This window comes from Taudactylus pleione, unplaced genomic scaffold (assembly GCF_031769625.1).
Source record: "Taudactylus pleione unplaced genomic scaffold, aTauple2 ptg000386l, whole genome shotgun sequence".
Classification (NCBI taxonomy): domain Eukaryota; kingdom Metazoa; phylum Chordata; class Amphibia; order Anura; family Myobatrachidae; genus Taudactylus; species Taudactylus pleione.
In genome coordinates this window covers 19,733,523-19,749,460 of record NW_028284787.1, presented here as the reverse complement: position 1 = coordinate 19,749,460, position 15,938 = coordinate 19,733,523, and the positions used below count along the sequence as shown (strand labels likewise).

The 15,938-nt window shown below is 45.4% G+C and overlaps 1 protein-coding gene across 7 annotated transcripts in view; it reads left to right on the top strand.

The window, feature by feature from the left end:
* The window catches only part of TMEM245 (transmembrane protein 245), a 267,111-nt gene that overhangs the window by 137,779 nt on the left and 113,394 nt on the right, over positions 1-15,938 (top strand). For all 7 annotated transcript variants that reach the window (XM_088445733.1, XM_088445734.1, XM_088445738.1 and 4 more), the window contains 2 exons: positions 4,564-4,668; positions 5,587-5,669. In XM_088445733.1, the coding sequence (XP_088301859.1) occupies positions 4,564-4,668; positions 5,587-5,669 (188 nt within the window). The remainder of the gene's footprint in view (positions 1-4,563; positions 4,669-5,586; positions 5,670-15,938) is intronic.

Here is a 15,938-nt window from a genome sequence, read left to right as displayed (position 1 = left end):
TTTGAGTACTTTAATATTGCTTTGCGAATATAGCCGGAGGATAGTGAGTAAGTAGTGGGGAATATCATCCTGTCTTCCAATTCCTTTTTAGGTTTAGAGACCAGGAGTTCCTCTCTATTAAGAGATAAACATTTATCGATTGCATCACTAACTTCTCGTTTGTTATAACCTCTCTGTAAGAATTTTTGCCCAATTTTGTCAAGTGCTGCTGGAAGTTCTTCAATGTTTGAAGTAATCCTTACTACCCTCAAGAGTTGGAAGTATGGAAGTCCTCTTTTGAGAGCAGGAGGGTGGAAGCTGTTTGCGCATAAAAGAGTTTTCTTATCATATAATCATATATTTATATTAGACCGCCCAGGTGCTCCTTATATGTTAGCAGCCTCATCCACATTCCCTAATATGCCACCAGAATTATATGATAGTAAATTAGGTTGGTCATGCATACAGGAATCCTTATCGCCATTTTTTTCAACCGCAAAATAAAAAATAATATATTACAATACTAAACATACACTTACACTAACCTGGATTTCTTGTTTTACTCTTTCTTTTCTTTTCTCTATCTCTTCTATTTCTTTTAATGGGGCTCTTTTTTCTCTTTCCTTGCTTCTGCTCTTCCCCTGCTTTCTATTCCTTCCAGAGGTACAGCCAGGTGCAGACTTTCCATGGTCCTACTTATTTGGGAGTCTTCTATGGACAGAGGTTCCCATCTAGGGGTCAATAAGGGCCTATTTATCACAATCCACATTTTATATGTGGTGGTGAAGCGATATTTTTGACTGAACTTGAATTGCATTGCTGTCCTGGAGGCAGCTCTCTTATATTCGCTGTTTTCCCTCCATTTCTGACCACAAATGCAGCACCGTAGGTGTCTATGGGGGCTGCTATGTAGTCTGAATTACCAAGCTCTGGAATGCGATGCATACAGGAGCTTGGCCCCGATAGCGAACGTCATCCTTCAGATACTTCACCGTCTGCCTCCAATGAAGCATGTGCCACGGAAGACCCGAACCAGGAAGCAGCTGTTCACTAGGACAGGTTTATATCGGAGATGAATCGTAAATTTTAAAGAAAATATTAATTTATACAATACAAATTTAGGAGAAAAATATCACACCCACATAAAAATTACAGATTGTGTTGAATATGCCCCTAAATACGGACTGATCGCATCTCCCATTAGAGGTATGGGAAATGTGATCAGCATTCTAAAGAGATACAAATGTTAGGTCATGGATATTTTAAAGAAATCTCCAAAAGCCCGGTTCATAAAATGAAGAGATTGTGAAAACATCCATATTTTAGTGATTAATAGCCCCATAGACTCATAAGTCAATCACTAATCATTTCCATATACAGTATATAAATGTCAGTCTCCTACAGTATTTAGACTGAGGCTTCCATTTATTCTATTTTTATTATTTAATTTGAGGGTGGGGGCATCGGAAATCTTTGGGGGATCCTGAGTCCTGGGTGACACAGCCGCTGTCTGCAGTGCTGTTGTGTCACTAATGTATTCACTGGTACTCCTTGGTGTGCTCAGGCTGTGACGCAGTGAGCACAGCCGCACACACAGCAGTCTCCATTTGTGATACGGCCGTCTATGCGCGGCAGTATCGCTGCCTTCTTTTACTAAGATTAGTCCTACAGGACTTCCGTAGCCCTACAGGACTTACGGTGCCAGAAATGAATATGATGACCACTGGACCACCAGGGCAGGGCTGTTACTGCAGAGGAGCCGAGGTGGCCGGCAACAGAAATCTTGGGGCCCCGTACACCTTTATTTTTGGGGCCCCCATCCGGCACTGTGCCCAAAATCAAATTATATGCCGCAAAGTGCCCCCAAATAACAGTAAATGACACACTGTGCCGTAAAAACACATTATATGCCTCAATAGCAGAAAAATAACACACAGGTGCAGAATAGCTTAATATCTTATTTTAAATAAGGTTATATGAGACAACTTCTAGCTGGTAATTTTCTAGTTCATTCATTAACCAGAAAAAAATAAAAATTGGCCGGGGAGAGCGTTTGAGTAGTAGCTAAGTATAAGCTTTGGAGGCGGCCATAGAAGGAAGTGACCAGAGTATACAGTCTGTGAGACCAGGAGAAAGTGGACAGGGATGAGTTGGATATATAGGTGGAAGAGGAGTGATTAAAGGCTTTATAAGAAAGGCTGAGTAGTTTGAACTGGAGTCAGTGAACGAGGTTGCAGAAGGGGGAGGCAGATGCCATACATCTGAGATAGGAAAATGAGAATAGCAGGTACAGTAAAGATAGATTAGGAGAGAGGCTGCATAAAGGAGTCAAAGGAGAAGATTACAGTTGTCATATCCGGAGATGATGAGTGCATGGATAAGGGATTTAGTAGCATCTGGGGTGAGGAAAGTCTTAAGCATAGAGCTGTTGTGGTTGCAGCTACTGCCATCAATGAGGCTGTGGAGGTCACTAGATGAGGTGATTTTGGCGATGTTACCGTAATTGTAAAATTAGTCTAAAAGAATTGCAATTTACAGAATCTTGTATTTAATTTTATACATCACTAGTAAATATTAAATTGATTTTACATTTACAGTATAGGGATTGAATTCCATTTACAAGCATGTACTTTGTTTTATATAGGGAATCAATCCCACCCAATTTTTGTAATGGGATGCAGTCACGATGGCAGTGGACGGGATCCCGGATGTCGGTATACCGACACCTGAATCCCAATGCCCGTCAGAATGCTGACGCCGGCATGCTGAAGGGTTCAAGATCCCGATGTCGGGCATCCGAAGGTTAGTATGCGGGTTAGCGTAGCAATAGTTCAGGGATATGGGGGTTGGGTTTAGGGACCTACCGGGTGGGTTAGGGTTGGGCACCGACGGGGGCTAGGCTTAGGCTGCAGGGAGGGGAGGTTAGGGTTAGGCACCACACCAGAAGGGTTAGGGGGGTAGACAGGGAAGGTAAGTGTACTTACCTGCCCCTGTCGGGATATTGCAGATCGGGATAGCGCTGTCAGCCTTTTGACTGCCAGAAATCCCATCCGCCGTCCAATCATACTGATTCCCTTGTAATCATGGAATTCGGGATTGAGAAAATATCCCGGGATTGAACTATACTGTGTGCCAAATAATATCCCTCATTCACCCCCCTACTTTCCTTCTCCCTCGTGCCCCCTGGCATCCCTCCTCTCCCCTTTTTCACTTACCTTAGTAACAGTAATTTAGGGGCCTGTTTATCAACGAGTTTTATCATATGCAACAAATTTTAAAACTCGTTGCATATGAAAAATTGGGTTCAAGCCAATCAGCTCCCAACTGTCATTTTTTTTAAAACAGATGACAGTCAGGAGCTGATTGGCTGGAGCATCATTATCATAACCAACAAGTTTTAAAATTTGTTGCGTATTATAAAAGTCGTTGATAAATGGGCCCTTTAGCCTCCCAGACTCGTACTGCATACTGAACCTCCTGCTCCCAGTAGGGTGATGCGGACATGTCGCAGTGGGTTCTGCCCAGGCTGATAGGTGGGTAGACGGGGTGGGGGGCCTGGGGATGAAGAGAGGGATCCTAGGCCCTAGGGGCCACTGAGTAGTGGGTAGCGGTATGCAAGTGGCTTCTGGTAGTGGAAGATGGGCAGTGGGACGTTGAGCTCTGCACTGGGCACACCCACTCGAACATATCATGAAAGGAGTAGTCCAGCGCCCAGAGGCAGCCCTTGTGTACAGGCAGGTAGGTAAAGCAATGGTTCTGGCTGAGGTTGTGGCAGATGCTGTTCTGCCAGCCCTTCCCCTGCAACCAGGAGTAGTATGCGCCGGTCTATTGTCTCGTAGATCCTGATCAGTGACTGCCACTTCCCCAAAGCTCAGCTCCAGCACCATCGCAATAAGAGCCATGCACGAGTAGCTTCTCCAGCGCTGCCTGCCACTGCTCCTTCATAGGCTTCTCCTGCTGCTCTCCATTCCGCTGCTGCTCCATGCTGCCCTGGGAAAACTGTTTCATTAGTACAGGCCAGTAGAAGAGCTTGGAGTCCTATGATGCGGCTGCTCTCTGTCACTGATTGACTGAGATTGTGCCATGCAGTGCATTCCCAGCCTTTCGGTGAGCCCAATACACAGGGTTTTTTTGAATCCCGTAATACCCAGGATTTAATGATTTTAGTCCCAGGAGGTTTTTTTGGGACTCAAAAACGTCCGGGATCTGCTTCCCTCATTTTTTATTCAGTATGTAGTGATTTATAGCATAATTGTTTAATTTTTTGAGCTCTTAACTATAAATTGCATAATATTTAACACACCAATATTAAAATGTGGTTGTGTAATGTACAAATTTGCTTTTAGTTCTTTAATAAGATTATTTCAATTATCAGCTAATTTTTTCCGGTCCAGTAGTTGGAATGCATATTTAACGCCACCAATCTATTTTTTTGCTGCTTACAAAGAAATTCAAATACACTTTATTTTGCAATTGCATTGTTTGAGTCCAGTTGTATTGAACTGCACAAAATGTTGTACAATGCTAAACATTGTTTTGCAATGTCTAAATTACCTGTTTTTATTTTTTTACCATTTTGTACAGATGATCATTTGGTTGGAGAAAGCTCTTGACAAGATTATAAGCATATTAATCATATTTCTGCTTGTCACTGGGACTCTACTTTTAGCCTTGCTCTTAACAGCAAAGGTAAAGTATACCATTATTGCAATATGATAAAATTAATTTGTATGAAGACTTTCCACCCTTAATCAAACCCAGATTTTTCTAGGTGCACACAGGGTTGAGTGTTTTTTTTTTGCATAAAGCATAGGTTCTCAAACTCCGCCATTACAGTCCATGTTTTAAGGATATCCATGTTGAGCACATGACTTACTTAGTACATCAGTCAATTTGATTTAACCATCTAGACTCAAGCATGGTTATCCTTTAAAACCTGTACTGTAATGCAGAAATTTGGGAACCTCTGGCTTAAATCCATAATTTACACACTGTAGAACATAGTCACAAAGGACCTAATTCATCATGGATTGCAACAGCGTTAGTGGATCGGCTGCAGTGTGCATGCATGAGTTGGCACTGCAATCACTTACGCAGATAAAAAGTCCACAGATTAAGGTATGGGACGTCAGCATTTGAGGGTGGTGACCGGGGAGTGGTTAGAGAAACGCAGGCAAGCCTGTCCGTTTGAACCCCGTTACATGTACGTGCATAAATTAGCCACTGTGATGGCATACGCAGCTTGAGTACTCACTGCATGCGACGAGGTTAGCAATTTCTGAGTAAGGTCAGACTGTTGTAATTGTGCGTGAGGGGATGGTGTTACTCGATGGTCCTGATGTATAAGCAGGACTGCACGGTATTACGGATGTGCGAAAATGGTAGTGGGCATCTCTATGCTGGCTTTGCGATTGCAGACATTAGCATATTTTCGCAGCAGATCTGCGTGCATAATCACAGCTGCGAACGCAATAGCGATCCATAGTGAATCAGGCCCAAAATCTGCTGTTTCTTTAGCAGGCATTGTAAAGGCATTGTTTTGTAGTTAGTAATTGATTCAGAATATACTGTATTGAAAATTGAAAATGTTTTGTTTAATCTCTACAGGTACATGATGAAAGTGTGCATATTATTGCAGTGACCAGCAACTTAATAAACGAGACAGTTTCCAATCATCCAGAATGGGCAAAGTAAGAAACCTGTATAAAGTAATTTTAACCTTTTTACAAAATTTAAAGCTGCACTCACATTTAGTGTAAAGCCTGGCGTGCTGTACACTGAATGTTTTAAATTTTCAGCTTCATCCCGGCAAGAAGCTGCAGCTTCCAAGTTGCACTGCACATGCTTCTAGATTCCACAGAGTCGGAGTTGCGATTGAGGCGCACAGTTTCATTAATGTTTAAAAAAATCTAATGGGCGTTCCTGGGAGGTGCTTATGAGATTGCTATGGGATTGTTGCAGATAGTGGTTGCATACAGAGGCACAGAATTATTCACATAAAAGACCATATTCAGACTGAGAATCTACACCTGCCATAGGGCAGCTACAAGTTTTCAGGGTGCATCTAAAGATGCACCAATCAATATTTCAGCGTCTCAAGCCGCTCAAAGTGGGTGCCGCAGTCCTTGCGAATGCATGGATATACAGCAGTGAGAACTAATAGCAATATTTGCAGAAGCAATACCGGCAAAAGACGCCAGGGCCGCCATCAGGGGGAGACTGCCGGGCTCAGGCCCGGAGAGAGTAGAGACAGAGGCACTAGCGCCAGCAGGGGGTGGTTTCTGAGTACCCAACACCCCCCCTGACAGATTGGAGAGAAGGCACGATCTTCTTAAGCCCAGCACCCTCGCGGCAAAATGCAAAATTTGTGGGGTCAATCTGGAGGAGGCGGAACCAATATGACATGATTCCATTAGAATAGCATTTGGCTGCGCCCCCTCCCCACGAATCTCGACATTTTGGCACTTGGGGGAGGGACCTAATGACATGGTGCCAGCCTGCCAGGTCCCATTTTCATCACAGGTCTACAACCCGCAGCTGCTGAGGGTAAGTGTGTGTGTGTAATGTATGTGTGACATACAGTAGGTGTGTGTGAAAGGTATGTGTGACATATGTATACGTGTGTATTATATATATCTGTGTGAGTGTAATATATATATATATATATATATATATATTTTTTTATATTACAATGTATATGTGTGTGTGGAAACCCTCCTGTAAAAATCCAACAGCCATGGAGTTTTGATAAGTATGGTGCAGGCCATGAGCCAGCCAGGGCCACAGCGGCCGCTCCTGATTGGCTGCCGGTCCGCAAGCTTTGATTGGCTCGTGACCGGCACCATATTTGAATTGCCGCTGGATGCAGCACAGAGCTTCCAGTGCCACCCAGTCCCCCCTCTCTCCATATGTGATTTTAAAATGCCATCGATGCCGTCGGCGCTGGTGCTGGCTGCGCCAATGCGACCAACTGAAGAATGCTAAACCAGGTACTACAGTCTGACCTTGCCTTGTGCTTCCAACTCTGTTCCAGCCAGCGCTCCCTGCCCTGTGCATCTCCCCTACAGTCCAAGCTGCCATCCCTGTCTTGTCCCCCCTCTCTGCCCTGAGCCTTCCCCCCCCCCCCCAGTCCAGCCAGCCTTCCCTATCAGCTTCTAATTCCAGAAGGTCTTCCTGGCCCTGTTCCCCCCAGTCCAGACAACCTTCTCTGCCCTCTGCCTCCCTCCCCCAGTTCGGCCAGCCCTCCATGTGTCTCCCTCCTATTCCAGCCAGCCATCCCTGTTCTGCTCCCCCCAGTCCAGCCAGCCTTCCCTGCCCTGTCCCCCCTCTCTGCCCTGAGCACCCCTAGTCCAGCCATCCTTCCCTGTCCCCCTCCTAGTCCAGCCAGCCTTCCCTGCCTTGTTTCCTGCCCAGCCATCCTTCTCTGCCCTGTGCCTTCCTCCCCTAGACCAGCCAGCCTTTCCTGGCTTTTTATGTTGGTCCAGCTCTTTCAATATATTTAATGTGAATCCGGCTGTTTCAATGTATTTTATCCGAATTTTCCAGTGTATTTTATGTGGCTCCTTATCTATCTATCTCTTTGCTTTTATATCCGTTATATTGTGCAAGCATCGGGCAAGATAACACTGGTAGGAGTGCCAGGTGGACAGTATTCTCTCTCTCTCCACCCACCTACCTGCCTATTTTGCAGTACCGGGCCACACAATTTCTGATGGCAGCTCTGAAAGATGAACTTTGGGATTGTGTTCCTCTGTTTTATTGAAGGGGAGACTCATCCACTTATCATGGGAATCTAAGTTATATAGTAGTCTTATATAAATAACTAATAATACTTATAGTGTTTGGGGATCTAAAATCTGTGAAATATTAAACTGCTACCAGAGGCTGGTATCACAGTCTGGTTCCAGAGCAGAGGGCAAAAATGTGCCCCAAAAGTGCACAGGATACTGGAACTAAATCCATCATGACTCAATTTGAGTCTTACGGGTATCTTTACTAAAGCGCGGGTTTTTAGAAGTGGAGAAGTTGTACATAGCAACCAATAAGATTCTAGCTATTATCTTCTAGAACTGGGTCAGGGAACTTTTTTACCTTTTACCCCAAAATATATTTAGATACGCCGACGTTACCCCCTTGATTTCAAAGGAAGGAAATCATATAGTAGTGCCCCCATATAATGCCCCTGTAGTAGTGCTCCCATAGTTATGCCCCTGTAGTAATGCCCCCATATAATGCCCCTGTAGTGCCGCTTGTACAAAAAAAAAAACACTTTCCTTAATCCCCGCTCCTGCATACGCCGCCGTCCTGTCTGCCCTGCTGCTCCTCGGAACTATGGGAGAGACGTCATGACATCTCTCCCATAGTGCGCATGGAGAGAGCCGGAAGCTGGAGTTCAGAAGAGAACTCCAGCCTCCGGCTAACGCAGCGCTGCAGGGAAGAAGCCGGACGCCCGCTGGTAATAACATCTCAGTGGGCGTCCGGCTCAGAGCCTCCCTGCAGTACAGCGGGGCATGAATATGAATCATTCTATATTATAGAATGATTCATATGCATGCCCGGCTGTCCGTCCATTACCCCCAGGAATTTCATTTTTACCCCATGTGGGGTAATTTACCCCTGTTCCCCGACCACTGTTCTGGAAGGTGCTAGTTAAATGTTAAGTCGAATCTGATTGGTTGATATAGGCAACATCTCCATTTCTAAAAACTCTCATTTTAGTAAATATACCCCTTACAGTCTTGTCGCTGTCATTTCACCAGTGTATTATTTTTACTTAACTGAACACTTTATTCATCATGATAGTTTATTTTTGAGGTGGCACAATCTCTGTTGAACAAAACAGATAAGAATAAAATATAATAAGGGCTTACAGATGAACATAATACGTACATATATATAATGTTCACAGTGCAGAAGCTCCTTACCCTCAAATCAATTAATAAAGGATAATTTTAATGTTTGGCATAAAATTGACATGAATACACATTATAAATTCAATGCATAGCAGATAACAGCAGGAGCATAACAAAATTAAACCAATGTCAGTGCTTAGATATTGAACTAGCTTGCATAAATAAATATATTGCCAATGGGTAAAATCCGGGTAAGCTGGAGTGTTAAAACGTTCTGCCCTCCTCAGGAGGTCTCCTATATTGCTTATCCTAAGGACGGCAATTAAACCCAATGGAATGCAAATGAGCCAGGCACACTGATGTTTTAGGCTGGAAGTCAGTAAAGGTGAGTGCTGAATGGATGTAAAGAGGCTCTCATCTAAATGCAGTGATTCAGTGTCCAGCAGCGTAGCTTGTGAATTCAGATGCAACAGTGTATCAAGCCGCGTGTCTCCAGCAAATCGGCCAATACACGGAAGCGAGTCACATCAGCGTGGCCTTTGTGGTCCAGGTGCGGCAGTGTTTCAAGCCGCGCGTGTCTCTAGCTAACCAATGGCGCGGAAGCGAGTCACAGCCTGTCAACATGAGCTGTCAATGAGTACAGCAGTGGAAGTCCCGATCTGTCCTGAGGGACAATAAAAATCCTGGCTGCCAGCAATAGATAGCCAATGATAGCAGCCGTCAGCACTGGTGGTGGTGATCCTCCTGCAAGTGGGTGATAGCGGCAGATACTCCAGACATCAGATTTTAAATAGGGCTGCTAATCAAGCTAATTTGTAGCAGCTGTAATCAATAAGCCCATTTGTATCCAAATGCAGTAAGTTGAAAGTAAAGAAGGCAATCTATTAAAAAGATATGGCTAAACATAACCATCCAAACCCCCCCTCCACTAAATCATCTACCACCTCCCCCTACCGCCCCCATCAAGCCATACTCACCTTCAAATGCTGACACCCAGAATCAGTGATCCCCATTCACCCCCCGCATCACCGTTACCTTGACATCCCCTTCCCCAACCAACCCTGCCCTAACACATACACACCCTGACACCTTGATCACTACCACCCCCATACCCTTTATATCGCCCGCACCACCAATTCCAACACCCCCACCCACATCCCAAACGGACTCCCCCCGACACAACAGACAGCGGCCCTCACACTTATACACCTAGTCACGACCTCATCCGAGCCACCCCCGTCCCCCTCACCTCATCGCCCAGCACATTAAGCACCCATTACACCCCACTGCCACACACATTTAAGACACACCCCGCCCCCCGCTTCTCTATGTTGCTATGGCTCCTGTCTGACACACATCACCGATCCGTAACATGAACACACACCTGCCCCCTACCCCCCCTCACGCTACATTTCATCCCAGCCCCCACACACATTCCTGCCTCTATAGTGACCACACTACCCCAAGACGGCACCCCTTCCCCCCCTCTCCACAACAAGACCATTTACACACTACTGCACCAAACACATTCCACACACTAAGAACCTATTAGTCAACACACCAACCTTACTCCTCCTCGCCACACGTTGACACACACTTCCCCGTGTCAGTCGATTTAACCACTTGGCCACACCACATATATACTTACACAACCCTGGCATTCCTCACATCATACAGGTTAGCGATACTAACCACTACTCCCACCCTCCCACTACACGCGGCCATCATCTAGACACCATTATACACATAACAGGAATGTCCACTACAGCACTGCCAGCTTGACACATGCCACACGCACCAGTCTTATTCCATCTCCCCCTGCCCGATCACCTAGCCAACATCCCCGGAGAGATGCCCATCCACACCTCCCCGGACCCCTGCGGTCACCCGAGCCACCAACCATCACCCTCATAATCACCCCCCCCCACACACACACGTTTGGCCGCCTGCTCCACGGGACTAAACTACCACGACAATGCTGTTTCACATCCCCACCTCCACAATAATTGCCTTACACACCCCAGTGCCCTTGACCCCCACCCTGCTCGCCACATGCCCCTGCCCGCTCATTAAATCCTCCACACAGCACAAAACACTCCGCATACCTCCTCCGCCCAACGCACGCCAGAGCCAGCTGTCACCTTAACCCATGTAAACATACGGAAACCCTACACAGCACAAGATTGGCTGCCAGAACAACGTGACCACCTCCAACCAACCGCACCCGGTCTCGATCCCCATAGCAGCTGCATAATGCATTTAAGCACACCAGCCCCAGCATACACACCCACACCAGCAGAGCACACGATTGGCTGCCGACACCACATGACCGCCGCTGACCATTCACAGCCGGTCACAATCCCCATAGCAGCCACATATGCACCCAGACACGAGCTCCAGCTAACACAACCACAGCTGCACAGTAAACCATTGGCTGCCCAAACCACGTGACGTTATCACCCAACCACAGGCTTAGCCTCGCACAATCACACACGACCTATCAGATACATGGGCCACACCCACTCTTAGCCCTGATTGGTCATCTCCACCACCTGACAAACACAGAACCCGGAAGTTCCACATTTAAACCTCACACATGCATAGCCACACTTCTTACCTCCTTGAAGAAGGCAGAGCCCCTGCCGAAACGCGTTGGAGACCCCCTACATTCTGACACCACAGCCAGCTTACACCAGAGCTCTTCATTCCTGCGGAGAACTCGGTCGAGCCTTGCTGCTTCCAGTACCCTCTCTACCCACCACCCGCAGGGCCGCGCTGGGCATCACACCTAGCAAAGCCCTTCGCACCCCTCTTGATCACCACTCCACCTGCTAGACCCAGGCGACCACGCACCGCCCCCTGGGAGCAACCAACACCAGCTCCACTCACAGCTGTTCGTCCAGCAGCAATCCCTAAGCGATCCACACCAGCAGGCACCCACCAGGCAGCGGGAACAGAACGCCAGCAACGCGGTGCACCAAGCCCCACAGTGCACCAGCAAGCCACTACCACACACAGAGCTTCCTCCAACCGCTGACACCGCAACAGCCATCCAACACCGCATCTGCAAAAGGAAAATAACACCAGCTACCAGCAGCCCAAGCCTTTTTCACCAACAAATCCTACCGGTAGGTAAGTGACTCCGAGACTTATACCCCTGCGCGGGACGCCGCCAGGGTGTACATCCACAACCGCCAGACCCGCTGCCAACCCACCACTCCCCTCCCCCCGAGACATCCTAAGACTGTTGACCAAAGGTCCAGCAGGGGTAACGTGCCGGTCTATTGAACTGCATGGAAAGGAGCCCCCTAAAAGGGTCCACTCACCTCCCCAGTCTCCACCCACACACACCCCCAAGTGGATCGCTCACCCCACCTGGGTGCCTGGGACCAAACAGGATTAGTACTGTTTTTTTCCAATAAACCCTTTGGCCCCCATTTCTGCCTCTGTCTTCATTTCCTCACCCACCACCTCCAGTCCATTAGACCCCCTTCCCTCCCTACACCCCATCACTCCACAAACAACATCGAACACAAAAGACCACAACACACTATTACTCCAGCATTACACCCATAGGGCGAGCGCACCCTCCGCACCCTCTACCCCATAACTATTAAATAGTCTAATATAAAGATGAATGATTTAGTTGAGTTTATATATTCAGATAAATCTTCAATTGTTAAAAATAACAATTAGGAAATTAGACTAATTGCATTAAATAAAATTATATACAGTTATCTAAATAGGTGGGATGAATAGAAGTAATAATGATGATGATGATAATAATTATAACAATTAAACTAAAAAACTTCTAATCTTTCTTTCTATGTGGATCACTTTCTCCAACCCTATGTTGGTCTATTAAGGTCACACATCAAAGATACTACCGATTTTCTTAGTAAAAATACAGAGCATCCAGTGGAGGGAGTCTTATGCCTTCCTTACACTGGATGTTTCCTCTTTATATACCAACATTTCACATGATTTGGGCCTTTCGGCCATTTCTTCCTGTTTAGACAAGTCTGGTGACCTTTCTGACCAACATAGGGATTTAATACTTTCTTCTATTCGTTTTATTTTAACCCACAACTATTTTCTTTTTTCTAGCACTTATTTATAGTCAATGGGGACGGCTATGGGGACCAGGTTCGCGCCCAACCTCTATATGGGCGCCTTTGAGGAGGGCCAAGTATGGGGGGGGGGCATATGGCGCGAACCTGGTCCTCTATGGCCGCTTCATTGACTATCTTTTTATTATTTGGGATGGGGATTTGGACACTGCTCTCTCATTTGTTAATTCCCTCAATTCTAACTCTTTTAAACTCACATTCACACACACTTTTAGTAGGGAGTCCATTTCCTTCCTAGATGTGGCCCTCTGTGTGGCAGATTCTACTATTGTCTGCTCCAATTGATTATCTACAAAAAGAATAAGTCTTTAAAAACATGACTGGCACCCAGTTTTCTGAAACCCTTGGGAGATTGTAATCCAACCACAAAAAATGGTTACAAATAGACGTAAAGTTTTCTTTAGATGCAGGAAAACTAGATGTACCACCTGTCGCTATGTTTCCAATAACACTAGATCTGTATATTGTCTTGGTGAGGATAGGATGCATGAAATAGAGTCATATGTCAATTGTGATTCGAAATTCACAATTTACATGTTGAAATGTGATTGCAATTTGATACATGTCGGCCGAACGACTAGGTCTCTTAAGCTTCGTTTTATGGAGCATTGCCGAAATATAATTAATATTTAAAACATAGCATTTCTCAACATTTTAATGAAATGCATGGGGCCAAACCTGATTGACTGAAACTGATCGGTCTGGAAACTATACCTCATAATTAGGGATGAGCGGGTTCCGTTGTCAGAGAACTGAACCCACCCGAATTTTGGGGATCCGGGGCGATCCAAGCCAAGCTCGGATCTCCCTGCCTGCCCCGGATCCCTCACCCAAGGCAAAACCTTGCGATGCCGCTGTCGGGTCGCGAGTTTTGTATTGAACGGGCTTAACGCTGATTGGCTGAGAGAGCAGTCTGTCACGTTAAACCTGCACTACAGACACCACTGGCACCCCCGCACTGCCAACATTGCCGGTACCCTTCAGTGAGGACACTGCCAGCACCGCAACACTGACATTCCACGTATTGAGGACACCGTCAGCAACCCACGCACTGACAACACAGCCAACAAACCTGCACCAAAGACACCGCTGGCACCCCCGCTATGCTGACACTACCGGTATCCTGCACTGAGGACACTGCCAGCACCGCAGCACTGCCATTCCATGAACTGAGGACACCGTCAGCAACCCTGCTCTGCCGACACTGCTGTCACAGTAAGTGCACTACTCGTGCATCCAACCCACACTGTTTAGCACATTGTATCCGTGTTGGAAATTGGATGCTGAACTGCCACATGTTAGTGCCGCCCACTGTGTCGCTTAGCTTAGTCAGCCAGCTAGCTGCATGCAACCTTTTGGCCTTAACTAGATGAAAAAAATAATATTCTGAGGTGGTCAAAATTGATTGGAAATGACTGGAAATAAATGTTATTGAGGTTAATAATACTGCAGGAACAAAAACAGGCCCATTTTTATATGATTTTAGTTTTTATGCTATTTTAAGAAAAAATCCAGATCCAAAACCTAAAAACAAAACACCAAGGAAAAAAAAATCCAAAACCAGATTCAGATCCAGATCCAAAACCAAGATTTCAAAAGCTCTGCAAATTGTGGATGTTTAAATTGGGTTCCCTCTATTCGGAAGGTCTCCACGAAGCCCTAGAACTTAACTCTATTCTATGAATGGGACTGGTAATATAGTGCAGTTAGAGGAGTTTTATTTCTCTATACTAGTTTTTCATCTTATATTCATTTGTCTGCATAAATATTTTAATATTATGTATTTATTTCCCTTTTTGTTATAATTATTATTTTTATTATTACTATTCTCATTATTACTTTTATTCATCCCACCTATTTAGATAACTGTATGTAGTTTATTTTATTGAATGCAATTAGTCTAATTTCCTAATTGTTATTTTTAACAATTGAAGATTTATCTGAATATATAAACTCAACTAATTTGTTCATCATTGGAGGAGCCATGGGGAAACGCATCAGGCACTGCCGCTATCACCCACTTGCAGGAGGATCACCACCACCAGTGCTGACGGCTGCTATCATTGGCCATCTATTGCTGGCAGCCAGGATTTTTATTGTCCCTCAGGACAGATCGGGACTTCCACTGCTGTACTCATTGTCCAGCTCATCTTGACAGGCTGTGACTCGCTTCCGCACTATCTGTTAGCTAGAGACACGCGCGGCTTGAATTACTGCCGCACCTGGACCACACAGGCCACGCTGATGTGACTCGCTTCCGTGTATTGGCCGATTTGCTGGAGACACGCGGCTTGATACACTGTCGCATCTGGATTCGCAAGCTACGCTGCTGGACACTGCATTTAGGTGAGAGCCTCTTTACATCCATTCAGCACTCACCTTTACTGACTTCCAGCCTAAAACATCAGTGTGCCTGGCTCATTTGCATTCCATTGGGATTAATTGCCGTCCTTAGGATAAGCAATATAGGAGACCTCCTGAGGAGGGCAGAACGTTTTAACACTCCAGCTTACCCGGATTTTACCCATTGGCAATATATTTATTTATGCAAGCTAGTTCAATATCTCAGCACTGACATTGATTTCATTTTGTTATGCTCCTGCTTTTATCTGCTATACATTGAATTTATAATGTGTATTAATGTCATATTTTATGCCAAACATTAAAATTATCCTTTATTAATTGATTTGAGGGTACTATGTTTCTGCGCTGTGAACATTATACATATTTCTTTCAGTTCCTTGTGAACTCCATTGGGAGTCTTGACACAACTCCCCACAGCTGCATGACCGGTACTTTACTTATTTACTTAATTATTCATTAGCGCCTTTTGGAAGGGGTTCTTTTTGATTCATAATATGTACATATGTGGTATTCAAAGGAGCTGCATTACAAATCATATATAGTAACTACTGAATAAAACAAAGATAAGTATATTTTGAGGTAGACCGACATGGTGCAGATATGAGACAGAGTA